The sequence below is a fragment of the Anser cygnoides genome, chromosome 2 (assembly GCF_040182565.1).
Source record: "Anser cygnoides isolate HZ-2024a breed goose chromosome 2, Taihu_goose_T2T_genome, whole genome shotgun sequence".
NCBI lineage: Eukaryota > Metazoa > Chordata > Aves > Anseriformes > Anatidae > Anser > Anser cygnoides.
In genome coordinates this window covers 63,817,347-63,831,884 of record NC_089874.1, presented here as the reverse complement: position 1 = coordinate 63,831,884, position 14,538 = coordinate 63,817,347, and the positions used below count along the sequence as shown (strand labels likewise).

General features: G+C 39.6%; 1 protein-coding gene across 6 annotated transcripts in view; it reads right to left on the bottom strand.

Annotated features, from left to right (window-relative positions):
- Nucleotides 1-527: 527 nt before the first annotated feature.
- The window catches only part of BMPER (BMP binding endothelial regulator), a 160,616-nt gene continuing 146,605 nt past the window's right edge, over nucleotides 528-14,538 (bottom strand). For 5 of the 6 annotated variants that reach the window (XM_066992259.1, XM_066992260.1, XM_048075536.2 and 2 more), the window contains 2 exons: nucleotides 8,520-8,650; nucleotides 528-2,450 (listed from right to left, as the gene is read on the bottom strand). In XM_066992259.1, coding sequence (XP_066848360.1) covers nucleotides 2,269-2,450; nucleotides 8,520-8,650 — 313 coding nt within the window. In that variant the 3' untranslated portion in view covers nucleotides 528-2,268. The remainder of the gene's footprint in view (nucleotides 2,451-8,519; nucleotides 8,651-14,538) is intronic. The other variant, XM_066992262.1, reaches the window with a different exon arrangement.

The window sequence follows — 14,538 nt, the reverse complement described above, 5'->3', positions numbered from 1 at the left end:
GCCTGAGGGAGCTGGAGGGCTCTCCCTTCACCTTTCACTCACCTTCATCTAACAGGAGAAGAAAAGAGAAGGACACCTCTATACACTGTTCATCTATGCAATTCACTGATTTATTTATTTATTTTATTTTGGAAACACAGTAAGTAATTAAAATCAATCAGTAATGAAAATCTATCCTAACCTAGAGCTGGGCAAATAACCTTTCTAATAGTTTAGATGCCATATCACAGCACTGAAAACTCACAGGCTGAAATGTTCTGTGGTATAACTGATGCTTTAGATTATTTTAATGACTGCTATTTCATGTTTTAACTCCATGGACCAATTGCAATTGTTCTAAATTTCAGCTTTGCTATTCAATTATCATATGAGCCGCATAAAACCCTCTCAGTTTCCTGCTCTGACAGGATCTGCACATTTGCAATTCTGCTTCCCAGCGCACTTGTGTATGTGGCTTTGAAACCTGCTCTGCCAGTAAAACTGAATTATTTGATTGTTCCGAGAAAATGAACACAAAAGGGACATAAAAAGAGCAAGCTGAGTTTATTCAAGATTTGGACAAACATCTGTGGAATGCTCCTGGCATTATTTGCCCAGCTCTTTTTAACACTGTGGTGGTACAGCATTTTAAACAGCGTGGTGCCTACGGTACCCATGCTCACTCAGCATCTTCCTCCAAGACAGGATCGCAGACAGGCTGTATAACCCAAAACATGTTGTACCCACACACTCACTGCAAACTCAGACCCTGTAAAGCTTCCTGGAGGGTGAAGAATTAAAGGGTAAAATTGTTCAAAGCATTACAATGTGCAATTTCAATGTAAGGCATAATGAAAGTAGCTGTGTGGGAGGATATTACTTCATTATAAACCTCAATCGGATGCCCGAAGATTTCTATCATCTCAAGAGAACATTCCATCAGGCTCTACAAGAGGTTTTCCAGTGGAAGAAAAATTGCTCTCTGCTCCCCCCCCCCCCCCCCCCCCCTTCAGGCTTGAGAAAATTGTATGGCTTTTTTAACAGTTTCTAATGAAATCCCATATTACTGCTTCTCCCCTGGGAGACTTCAAAAGTCATGCAAACTTCACAGAGCCCATATGTTCGTAAACCTCAAGCAAAAGACCAGTAAGGAAATAAATTGCAGTTCTCCAATTAGCATCTGACATTCTATAATGTTTTTTTGAAAGGGAGAATTTGTCTTTTTTCTTAACCATGCTGATAGAATAAATGAGTTACTAAACCTAGCATTATTTCATGTTTTAAGGCACACTGAAATCAAAAACTCCAATTCACGGTGGAATACGAAACAAACCCAGCAATTTAGAACACGCTAAAGGGGATAAAACATGCATGAATATTTTCTTCAAGCTCCTTATTGTGTATTCACAGCTACTGCCAAGCACGACAACATAGACGGGGTATTAGGATATGAAATGGGAAGTGGTCAAATTTTCAAAGCAGGCTGCTGGGTGTCGAACACTTTTGAAAATCTGGCCCTTGACTCTTGGTGGCATTCCAGAAAGAAATCTCTCTCTGCTGGCACTTGGCCAATCAGCTTTGGAAATCCTTTTGCACAGTTATTTCAGTAAAGCATAAAAGCCGATCCCTAGCTTTCTCTGTGTGATTAAGCACTGTCACCAATCACTATGCAGCTCTAAGATACGCATTAAATATTCCTAGATAAATCCTCCATCCCCAGAGAAATGTGTTCCCTGTACAACTGTAAATCCAGGTTCTGTGTTGAAACTAATCCAGTCTGGCAATGCTGTGGCCCTAGAAAAGTTTCCTTGGAAACGACAAACTCATGCAATGGCAAAGTCAACCAATCTTTTCATGCCACTATATTATATTAAAAACACCTGGTTTATTTATACAATGACTTACAGATTAGGGTTTTAGAAATAATAATACATAAACTTTATAGCAAAAAATATACATATAATATTTCATCCTTCTGTGATATATAGAAATGATGTATATTTGTGTGTGTGTACATATATATAAATATATGGTTTGTAATTATGCTTAGGGCACTTGTGTATAGATATGTGTATCTACATACACACAGTATACATTTATTTATCTTTGTCGGTGCCATGTGTGTATACATAAACACACATAAATACACACACAGGACCATATTTACACTCTGTGAGTAGATGTGTACATTGCAGAATCTGCACACAAACAGCTGTAGTCCTTCACTGGCTGTGAGCATCAGGGGGGTCAGTGACACCCACGTTAGTGTCCGCTGAGAGAGAACAAATGTCATCGCTGTGGGCATAGGACTGGCTTGATGCATCTTCCTTTGTGAAGAACTAGATTTGCTGGACAGTGGCACCCTGCAATGCAGGGCTTGTTGCATGGTCCAATCTCATTCCAGTTGTCACATGTTTTGACACATCCTGGACCACAGGTATCATAAACTGCACCGTGTTTACACTGGGTTGCTGAAAGACAATCAAAAGGAACAGAAGATGGGTGTTACACAAAACCAGGTAAGGACATGCAAGGAAATTTACATATCTTGTTGACTGCTTTCTATTGCAAATATCAAAAGGTACATTTTGGTACTATGATCATCTAGAAGAAAAAGCTAATTGTAAAGAAGTTCCACTGCATGAAATGCAACATGACTTTACATGACAAATGTAAAGGTAGCAACATTCCTAACCAAAAAGGTATCAAGTTCCTAATAGTCTTGAACATTTTGAGAATTTTAACAAAACTGACAGTCTATAAACCTTTGTCAAAGTCCCTGTCTACAAGCAGATCTGTGCCTTGTATTTAATGACTAGCATTTTTTACTTACTTGTCTTTTATCAAAAATTCCTGAAACATTTACATGGACAGACAGTTATTACCAATTCCACTATTACAGAAAGAAAAGACAGTCATTCACCACAACAGGTTTTCTACTTCTAAGATTATACTTTCAATATTGCATATTGCAGCAAACCAAAACAATGTTGTTAATTCAGCAGCACCAGTTCTTTTATAAAAAAAAAAAAATCAATGATTTCTATCCTTTGTGCTATTTTATCAAGTGATCACTGAGAATGAGGATTCTCGTACTTGATGATTCCAGTATCTATTCAATGATTTATGTAGTTGGCAGTTCAATGGGTTTCCAACATAAAGACTACTGAGGGCTCAGCTAAAAGCACTATAAGCCCACCAGATCAATATTTAAACTCTTAACATTTTATATCCTGCCTTCTTAGTATGGACAATAATCCATGGTTCAATAGAAAATAAAAGCCTGTTACTCTTTCTAACAGCTGTGCTGATGACAAAAACAAGTACTGATAAAATAGTTTATAGATGGTAACAGACTCTCAAGCATCCAGAAACATATCTTGCTATTTACAGAGAGGTGGCTGAATTATAAAAGGTTTCTTCCATTTTGAGAGAGATTGAAGGTGCAGATTTTGTTAAAAAAGAGTACTGTTAGGGACAGAAAGTACTGTTTTGTTGTGTGGACTAGCCTCAGAGTGTCACTACAGTGTTGCTGTTATTCATAAAGATAATATATGCAGAAATAAACTGATTAAAGCACTAAAGTCTTTAAGAGAGTTACAGGAACGATGGAAGTCTTAGTGCTAAGGCATCATAAATTTAAGGGGTTCTTCTACAGTAACAAAGTGATCTTCAAACCAGCATCAGCTTCTTGCAAGTTTTACTTCTTACACATTTTAAAGCATCTATGCAAATGCAAAAGCAGCACTGAAGAAGGAAGGAATTCTGGAAAGTTCTCAAGACACAGGTATTAAATGTGCAAACAAAAAACTGGCTAGTACAGCAGAAAACAACCCTGGAGTTACAGAGAATCAACATATAAATATTAGATAGATATTAGATATAAGGTAGATATTAGAAAATAATGTTTTCTAGCTCTAAGCATGAAAAAGCACTAGAACAAGCTACTTGAGCTCTGTGAGACATCTTTTATTGAACATCATTTTAGAATAAGTTGGGAAAATTATCTTTCAGAAATGTTTGAGATGATAGGCTTATCCTACATTTGAGGACTTTTTTTCAAGCTTTACATTTCTATCTTCCTCTGCATAACTTCTGTGCACACTGAAGAAGGGAATAAACAAAAGGAATAATTTAAATGAAATTTAAAAGGGAAATGGGAAATTTAGAGGGTGGAAAAAACATGCAAGCAATATTAAGCATACAGTAATACACTAGATTCACTACAAATTGCACTTACACAATGTGTTAAGAATAGAGATAGAATCCTTAGAGTGGAAAGAAAAACGTGCAGAGTTTCCAGGAGCTTTCAAACATATTAATATATTTTGCAAATGTATTAATTGTCTATAAAAGTAGATTGAGATGCTCAAAGCACAACATGAGTTATCTTAAAGAGGCTGTGACCTTAAGTTTTTAGCCTGTGTAGGTTTCATTCCACAAAGCTTTATGGCAGTAATAGCCAGCCCATTTATTCCACCTGAGCTCTGTTTGGTGCCTTAGCTGGTGGTTTTGAGGAAAGTTGGCTCAAGGTCTCCTTTCCACTTCCTCATGTCTGCCCCAGAGTAAATGAGAATATATTACAGGCTGCCTTCAGCAGCTGTGGTACCCATAAGTTCTCCCCAGCTCTACTCTACCACATAAGGATAGATGCCCTCTTGCATGTCCAGATACCTCCTTCTCCTTGAGATGATCCCATGGAGAAGACATGACGGCTTTAATTTCTGCTGTAGTCAGTCCGTAATGGGGCTATTAACTTACTGCCAAGGGAAAAATCAGAAAAGTACAATAGTTGCTGTTTAAGTTCCCCGGATGGTTTTTATTGTTGAGTGCTTCAGTTGTTAACATGTGGTGTGATTGATCCAGAACATTCCACTTCATCAACAGTTTAAAAAGTAAAAATAAAGACATTCTGCAGTAGGCTTCCCAGGGACTGCTGAAATGAATCAGTACCTTGTAAACATGGAAAACAGAAGTGATGCCTTTGCACCCATCTTTTGAGGCAAATTCCTCTCTTATAGAACTAAGTTCTGTTAGTAATAACTTAGTCCACTAGCAAAAAAAAAAAAAAAGCACAAAAGTTACTAATAATACCGCATTTTGCAACATTACCAGTCCCAACAGGATTTTTCCACTCTTCTTCTAGAACATGTGTTTGGCATGACAGATGTGAGCTTCCTCAGACCGCTTTCTGAGCTGGCGGGACGATAGCCAGCTCCAGTCCAGAAGCCATATAGTCACATAAACACAGCACTGTGCCTGAGCTAATAAACCCTGCCTAATAAGGCTATACAGTTTTCAGACCAGAGCTGGCTTATTCCAGCCAGTTTGGCACTTTCACAGAGAAGGCTTGTATCTGTCAGCACCCGTCTTTGTAGATGTAGCTGTAATTTTTTAGGAGGAATTTTTGTTCCCCAATATAAAAGTCAAAGTACCTAACATGGAACTGCTGAAGACTCCCCTTGTAGTATGATATCTGGTAAATCTGGTTCCACAGAAATTTCTGAGCTAGTATTTGTGCATCAGTGCATCATGCAGCTTCTTGTGCTGGTGTTGCACAGATTGGGCTTTCAAGGTGTTTTGAAGGACTTTCAAATTAGGTGTCACTTGTGGAGCTTGCAATTCACAAAATGTCCTTTTAACACAGAGCAGTAGAAGGCAATAAATCTGAGCACTGCTCTTATCATGATACAGTTCTGTTTATCCTTCAAACTTTCAGTTTTTAATAAGTTTCCACTGAGAAGTAGCCTTCCCCCCTTCTCATGCATATTCACAGAGAATTAGAAAGATTAAAGAAAACCAAGATATAGCAGGTAAAAAGAGTGACTTTGGCCAGAAAATTCCACAGCAGAGATGAGGGGACCCAGCAGAGAAGAGTGAAAATCAGATACAGGCTCATCTTCCTCTAGTTTGACTGGTCATCGTCTAGCCTGACTGATCATAAAGGGATGAAAGGAGAAAATTGTTCAGCTTTTATGAAGTTGTTGGAGCATGCCAGCACATCAATGCTACCATGTGCACTTTGCACTCTATTATATTCCCTATCTGCTTTTTCTGTGTAGGTATGTCCATGGCAGGGAGTTATTGACATCTGCCATCCTAGAGTCTTCTTTCCCTCAGTGACCTTAAAAATTCAGTGTTAAATTGCTATGGCCCAAGGCCTTTCACCATCCTCGGTTTACTTAATCACACTTTTAAAATCGCTTCTTTATCATTTCTTGGGCTTAAAATATATATATATGTTTTCTATCTCCTTTTCAAAGCCTCTTCCTTCCATTTCTATCCCTTCATTTCCCTCTCCATCATATTCTCTTATTTCTTCATTCTTTCTCCCTGACACTCCTGTTTTTGTTTGTTTGCCTTGTTAATACATCATATTTTTCGTATGTCCATCCTAACAAGTCTCACTCCTCATGCAAACCTGAATTCCTTTCCAAACCCTATCAGTTCCCATGCAGATCTCACCAACCATCCCTAGCCCTTTTCCCTACTCATTAGCTTCTTCTCTTCACCCCTCCTGTTAAATGATACTCCCTTTACTGAGACAGCCTCAAAGGACAACAAGCCTTGCGCTGTAGTATTTCGCAGAGGACTTAGAGGAGGATACATTGCTGCACTGAGGGGGAAGGAGGAGCATGTAGGGAACAGGACATATAATTCAGCCTTCTGAGCATCCTGTTTGGCTGGCTGTCCAGACAACACAAGCTTTCTAAAGATTATAAAAATGAGTTAAGTGTACAGCAGTCAGGGTAGAGGAGCTGGCAACCACACAAGATCTGGTTTTATAACACACAAAAGAATAATTAAAACCTGACTACACTATTAAGTATACTCCTTTTCCATCAGAACACAGCTCTTCCAAGTATCCCACCAGCTATGAAATGTCAAACAGGAAATGAAAGTCACAGAACACTAAGGTTTTATTACAGATATATTGTTTCATACCCAGAAACTTTTATCCATAATTAAGACACAATAATTGTAACTATGAGTTTTGGAAGAAAAAAGTAAGTTAAAGAATAAAATCTTGGTGCTGGCCACTGGTAGCATATGGACACGTTACAGATGCAGTGGATGCACTTTAATGCTTACCGTATAACTCACGATAGAAGATCGTGCTACTTATTTAACACTGTATGCTAAAGTGTTTTGAGGGTACTTGACCACGTACAGTTTATCTATATTTTCTGCTTAACAAGATTTCCCCTTCCCCTCTAGAAGTCTGAACTGAGGTTAAAAAACTCAGGTGGATTTAAGAACTTCTTTCATTAGCTTTAATGGAATATGTGTGTTTAAATTCCTTCATAATGTTCACTCAAGGACTTTTTTTTCCTTAGAAAATGTTCTTGCCCTTGGTAAAATGACAAAAAATGTGAAAAGAAGCCTCAATTAGTGAACTCGTGATATGCCAACAGTTGTATAAACTCCTTAAGGCAAGTACTGGAGTTTTTATTCATTTTATGGCATCTCGTATAGTGGGGTCTTGGTCTGAAGAGCTTTGGTCAAAAAAATAAAAATAAAAAAATTCAGGCTGCTTATTTCAGTTTCCTCATGGATCTGCTATTGGATCGATAAATTAAAATTGTATATATTATTAGTGCTGATACCACATCCTTGAACAGTGCTTTCACTTACTGACACCGTGTTTGGATTGTTCTGTTCCTTCATAAGAAAAAAATAAGCCTTTTGGGAACAGTCAATCAAATGTAATTTGCTCTGTCACTCACCCATTCCTGCTATTGTGCCTACAACAGAAAAGGAAATTGAAGTTGAGAGAGTAGACCCTGAGCCACACACAATCACCAAAATAGACCACAGAGCAATAGCTCTTTGACCAGCACTGAGTATCTTCGTCTCGTTTTTTTCCAACTACTGTCAATGGCTTTACATAAATCTGAATACATTTCCAGGCAAACCGAGGCCCTTATAGAGTGTCCTAAATTAATGAGACCATCATCAGGGGAAATATTAATCTGCAATATTGCATTTTACTTCAAGTGACTATGACCACAGGCCACCGCTTCTCATGGAAACAATTACTCACAATTACTTGCAATTAATGCAGTCCTAATCACATGCAGAATTTGGTCCAAGAGCCAGAATTAATGCATGTCTGCATTTTGATATTCCCATTAAAGACATTCTTTTTCCCTTGTTGAACCTTCTGCAATCATATATATATTTTGTCTCAGGAAATACAACTGTGCTTTAACAGGAGGTCAAAGGAGTTTAAATATTATCTGCAATCAAATGTGGACATAACCTGAAAGAAAAAGGCATGCGCTTCTTCCAGAAAGTACATAAAATTATGCTAGCTAACATTAGAAGTGACAAGTTTTGTAACTAAATAAACATCTCTAGTATTTGATGATTCAGAATCGTTCCTGGTAAGGTCCCTCTCCATACCTCAGCACATAACTTCACTGCTGATGTAACTCCAGTTCTAGCCAGTTCATTTCTGATCCTCCTCCACCAGTAAAAGGATAAGAGCCTATTAACCTAAGCACCGGGTTACAAAGATGCCATCCCAAAATGCTTACCTGCACAGTGCTGCTCAGGTACCCACTGGACTTTCAACCCTTCTCGCTGACAGGCTCGGGCATAGGCCAGGAATGACTCACAATAGCAGTTTTTATGAACTGGACACTCGCACATGTCTGTCACACAGGACCTGCAGAACAAAGCCCCAGAACAAATAAGCAAGGAAAGATTTAGCAATTATCTCACCAAGGTTTGGAATCATTTACTCTCCAGTCACACAGAGTTTGATGCCACAGCAAATTATGCTAAGCAGCAAGAAACTTAAACACTCGCCGCTTTTCTGCTGCCAAACGTAACCTCACGTCTCTTTTTTGATGCGCTGTTCTAATGCAGAGAAGGCTTAAGAGCACCAAGGAGAGAACCACATGGGAACAGGGACGTGAGAATAAGAACCAAGAGGGGTCAGGCAGAGACGACCAAGACCACAGTGCTAGGAAGCAAACTCCAAAATGATTTGCACCAACACAAGATAAAGGCTTCTTTCCCATTCCTGGAAAGTTATAGTGTAATAATACTATTAATAACAAAGCAGCAGTGTTAAATGGGTGACTTCTGCAGGAAATGAGCACATGTCCTTCAATGCAAGGAATGAGAACTTCTCTCCAGGTCACCTCCAGCTTCCCCCCACTTTGAAGGCCCCAAAGCAGCTATTTGTTTATTTTCTCAGCAGCAACACTACTAAATGCCAGATTAAATGGAGACAGGCTGATGCAGCATAGCTGAGCAGTTCTTATGCTAGGATACCCCCCAGGCACTTGTTAATAGCACCATCTTCTTCCATCGCATAAGATGGAATCACCACAAAACATGGCAGGGAGCAAAGCTGCTAACATGGCCCTAAAAAATACTGCTATTGTGTTTGTCACCACTATATTTCAAGTTAGCTAATCCAAAATGTGTGCCCATTTGGCACAAATCTAAAGTACAACTGACAAGAGACAGCATATTTGCAGTTGACAGTTTCTGCATATGCAAAATGCTTAAACACTTCTGCAAACACAGAAATGCAAATTAAGAATTGCCAAGTATCTGCTGCTCCAAGTGAAGGGAGGGACAAGGTGTGAGGAAGACATACAGCCCATGTGAGGAAGACACAATCAGGGCCTCAGTTCCTCTGCTTTCCAGAGACGGCTCCATGCATGGACCTTGGGGGTCAATGGGCAAGAGTACCTTGCACCCTAGTGTCCTCTCCATTCCTGAATGATCAAGGCAACACTTGTGAGAGGCACAAGTCCTCCAGAAGGACCGAGGGCTAAAGTCACAAATGAACTCTCCATATTAACTGCTCTTGCTGTGGATCAAAAATTCAACTGTCTTTAGGAAAAAGATGGATATGGGCCTCCTTTTCCAGAAACTTTCCCCATAGCTAGTGTCTGGAAAAGGAGCAAGCATCTCAGCAAATTAATCTGGAGTCCTAATGCCTGTAGGATGCTTTGGAGTCACTGGGAGATCTATTCAAAACTAGGTGAGAGGATTAGTGGCCCATCAAACATGGACAAACTTGTTTCTGCCTATCCAACAACACTCCTTTAAGAGGAGTATTTCCCCTTGTCAGAATTACTGGCTGTTTCAGTGACCTTTTGTATGGTTATGCCTGACAGTTCTGCTTGACATTTCCATCAGCGTTTATTTATTTTTACTCTCAGTGAATCCCCATCGTGAAATTACCTAAAAAGTCAATGTGACAAATAAGCAATATAAGTGTTAATGTAAAAAGGTTACCTGTCCTGCATTTATCAATATATACATAATATGCATAAACAGAATTGCTTTGGATCAAATATATGTAAAATGTTCACATTTACAGACCAGTGGTTTTCATTTGAAACAACTTTACTTTCCATGGGCAATGTAACTTTACTTCACTTGAGTTCTGTGGTGGGTCCCTTTACATCCTTTCCAGTAACAGATGTTGCTGCTTGGGTGTAACAGCTGATAGGCTGTAAGGAACAAATCAGCACTATGTCTTTGGCCTTGTTTGACATTGTTAGCTGATAAAAGACCTTGTGTAAGCACAAAGGGTAACCTTTTTACATGACACAGTAAATAACTTCACACTGTTTCCTTTGGCCACAATGTGCCTGTGATCTCCTGCTAGCATTCTTTCCCACCCATAGCAGGAACCACTTCATATCCCCAGTGCCATTTGGGATATGTATTTCTCATTTTACAGGGAAATAGATGCTTGTTTGCTATTGCAGCAGATTATCATCACAAAGAAGGTCTGTAACTATCTCCACAGATAGAGTCAGTTATCAAAATACCATTCGATCATCTTATCATTTCTGTGCTAGCTAGTAGTGTTTTACTGCTGCCCACTAAGATTTAGTTTTAATGCCCAAGGTGCTTAGGAATGCTTTCCAGTGCCAGGTCGGTTGTGTGTTCACTGACTTTCTGCCTTAGAAATTATAAACCCCTAAGCCTGAGGTACTTCTTCTGCTTTTGAAGCATAACTGCAGTTCTTAGCATCACTCAGAGGGGGATGCCACCTTCTACAGTGAGTCAGTGCAGTGACAGCTAACTCAGGTGCTTGCATCAGGTCAGGAAATCTCAAGGCTCTCCATCAGTCACTCAGTCTTTCTAATTAATACCATGTTCATGGCACTCTTCATGACCAAGCCCGGGCATGGTTTCGGGGATTAGGGAGGCAAGGGCAGTGTTCCCGGCCTGCAGGATGGCACCAGGGCAAGCACGCTGTTTGAGTTTAGCTGCTATATGCATGTGCTACATGATGCTACACCATTAGCCCTTAGCATTGGAATGGCCGTAGGCATCCAGGCAGGCTCCAGAATGAAACGTGCAGTTTGGCTGGGATCACCATTATCTGCTACGGTGTTCAGCATGTGTGTTCACTGCAAAAGGTAGCACGCCACATTCAAAACAAACAATACTCTGATTCATTACACACCTAATTTCTTGTATAATTTTTATTTTCCTGAAGTGTTTTATCCTGGTGACAGCTGCTGGCTCACTCCCTAGGCTTGGCTGAGGACCAGTCATCAGACTGCAGATGCTCTATTAATGAATTACAATTTCTAATTATTTTTATGTTTAAATAATTATGAAAGATGATAGTAAAGGAAACTATATCCACAACTGCCCAGCCTAGTCAATCAAAATAAAACCTTTTTTTTTCCTTATGAAATTTCTTAGTGGCAAGTTTAAGGCATTAATGTTAATATTAATTGTAGTTAGATGGATTGGCAGTTGGGTAGGGAGGAAGGAGTCTTTTTATATCAATTCTCAAATTAGCAGGGAGCAAGTATGTGGTCTGCTTGATAGCCAACAGAGTCATTGCTTCCCTTCAGTGCACCCTGCGGGAAACTCCGTGCCAAGTCACCATGACAGTCAAAGGGCAGTTCTGGGAAAGGACCCCCCTTTTGTTAGGGGGTGGCTACTGAGAGAGTGTTGGCACTGTCCCATGGGCAAACTTTGGCACTGGTTCTGTAATTTTTTTTTTCCAACTATGAATCCTTGTATTTAATTATATTTCTCAGAGTTATTGTTACAGTTATATTAGAGAGTCATTAGGGAATGCTTCATGATATAAATTTACAATCCTATTCTTGTGTGCAGTCCTCACCCATTCCCCTTTCAAAAATCTTCAGTATACCTATGGCTTTTTTTCACCTTCCCCAGTGACTGACACAATTCAAACTTCTTTGTTAGATTCTGTGACTCTAAATGCATGTACGCAGAGGCTTTGGGCTTATCTGTACTCTAAACTGACTGTTCAAACAACATAAAAATACTCTTTTACTAAAATTTTGGAGTTATATCAACAATGAAGCCGTACTGTCAAGTTACCATACTGCCCACTGAAGGAGACTTTAGGTCTTCCGGGGTATTGTGATTTTTCCAAGACTAAAACATTTGCTTAAGTGAACTAAAAGTGAAAATACATTCCAGAAACTTAAACATCAAACCATTAGAGTCATACAGAAAGAATCCCATAGGAAGACTGCAGTGGAAGTCACTGATAAAATTAATCTGTTTTACCAGCTATGGAAATACACCCAGAATACTTTAATCAGCCTTAACTCTGCCCTCAGTGAAATCATATCAAAATGCAATGATGTTGCAGTCCAAAATAAATTTCTTTTAAGGACCTATTTAGATTTCTAAAAAATATTTGGCTGTGATGGTGTCCTATTTTTTCATCATCTTAAATTGTAGAGAAAATCTTATCACCACCAAATGTAAGGTAATGGCTCCCAGAATCATATTTTCGGAACAGGACAGCATGATGATTAAAAAAGACAGGAATTTTGATCTTAGGTAAACTGACATAATTATTTATGCATACACATAAGTGTTAAGTCCTCTCTCTCAAATCACAGACACTTGTGTAACAGTGAAATAGCCCCAGAGTCTATCCAAGGAAGGTCCAAGTGGACAGTGAGAAATGTTGTTTCCCTCTATTACTCATCCTTTAAACTCAGTCACAGCTTCCCATGAACAGCTTCCCTTAAGAACACAATGAATAAAAGGCTTTGAAACCTGTTCCTGTCCAGCTAGGGAAGAAGTACTGTTCTTCCTGTGAGCCCTCCTTCTCAAAAACACTTTATTTGGAGCCCCAGCTCCAGTGTTGGCCTAATTTAGCACCAGTTATGAGCCCCAGCTCCATATAAGTACCCAAGCACAGCTGAACCTCTCAATCCTCCACTGGCACTAAGTGCCTCACTGTGATTCCTTTTGATGATGCCTGTGCTGCCTGCAGGGTGTGTGTTAGAGATGGCGCTAATTGGGTGTGTATAATCACAAACTGTTGCAGAGGGAAATCCATGAAAGTGAAGGCATCCGGCAGCTGGGGGACACACCCTTGCAGGAAACACACATACACACACTGCTTCCACAACTTCAAAGTGAACTGGATGAGTATGCTCCTTCAGCAACAGCCCTTTTTTCACATTAAACCGTGGAAAGTCTCCAAGTCTCACAAAGGGCAAAGAATTGAGTCCTGTGCTACATGTTCTATGAAAAAGGAGGAGGAAAGATCAGCAGTGAATCCCACAGCTTCAGTTTGTGCCACGCGGAATTGAAATTGCAGATGTTCAGTGTCATTTCAGAAACGTCAGCAGTCCCTCATTTCACTTTGCAGTGCACACAAATCCAAACACAGTCATATCAGGAAGGACTGTGCCTTTTTGCATTAAATATATATATATATGAAATCTCATTTCTGAACAGGAATGGGATGCAGGGCACTTTTCAGACCTTTTAGTACTTTCAGGAAGTGGCTTTCTGTAGACAGAAAACACTAACATCCTCCCCTTCACCATTTCACCACTAGGTCTCAGCAGACTTTACAGAAGCTCTTGGAGTTGGTGCATCACCATCCCCATTTTACATATGTGAAAACTCAGACATCAGGCTGTGAAAGGGCTTGTCCTCCATACTGGGCATAAGCTGTATGCTTACAAACTCCACTGACTGAAGGGTCATTGGCCTAGGGAGGAGGATTAATGTTCGGTCCCACCAACCTGTGAGACAGACTCACCAGGAGAACTTACCAGTATGCCACATTGGAGTTTTGGTACAATGTTGGCCTATTTTAGCACCGGTTATGAAAATAGCCAAAATCTACACAACAGTGAGGCTGGATTCCTATAATCACACTGGAGTACTCACAATTTAGCAGCAAAACTCAGGATTCATTTTTCCTGATCCAAAATTAGACCTCCATTTTCCTCTTTCATAGGAAAAATAAAAACCAATGGCTTCCGTCAGTAGCTCCATTATTAGAAGAAAGTTTGTATGGGCTGTTTTTCCCATAAAGTTTCAAGGAGTTGCCATTATTTATGGCCCCCACCAGAGAACTTATTTTACAAGGTAAGAAAATGAGAAGATGAGCTATGCTCCAATATATAATGCAAAGGCTCATGCTGTTCCTGTTGTAAACTGTATTTTGTCTGTATGTGCATGTCTAATCTTACTGAAGTACTGAAGCTTGCTATTTAGAGCTGGAGTCTTTTTATGGCTGAGAGGCTTGAGATCAGAGCCTTGAGATCATTCTCG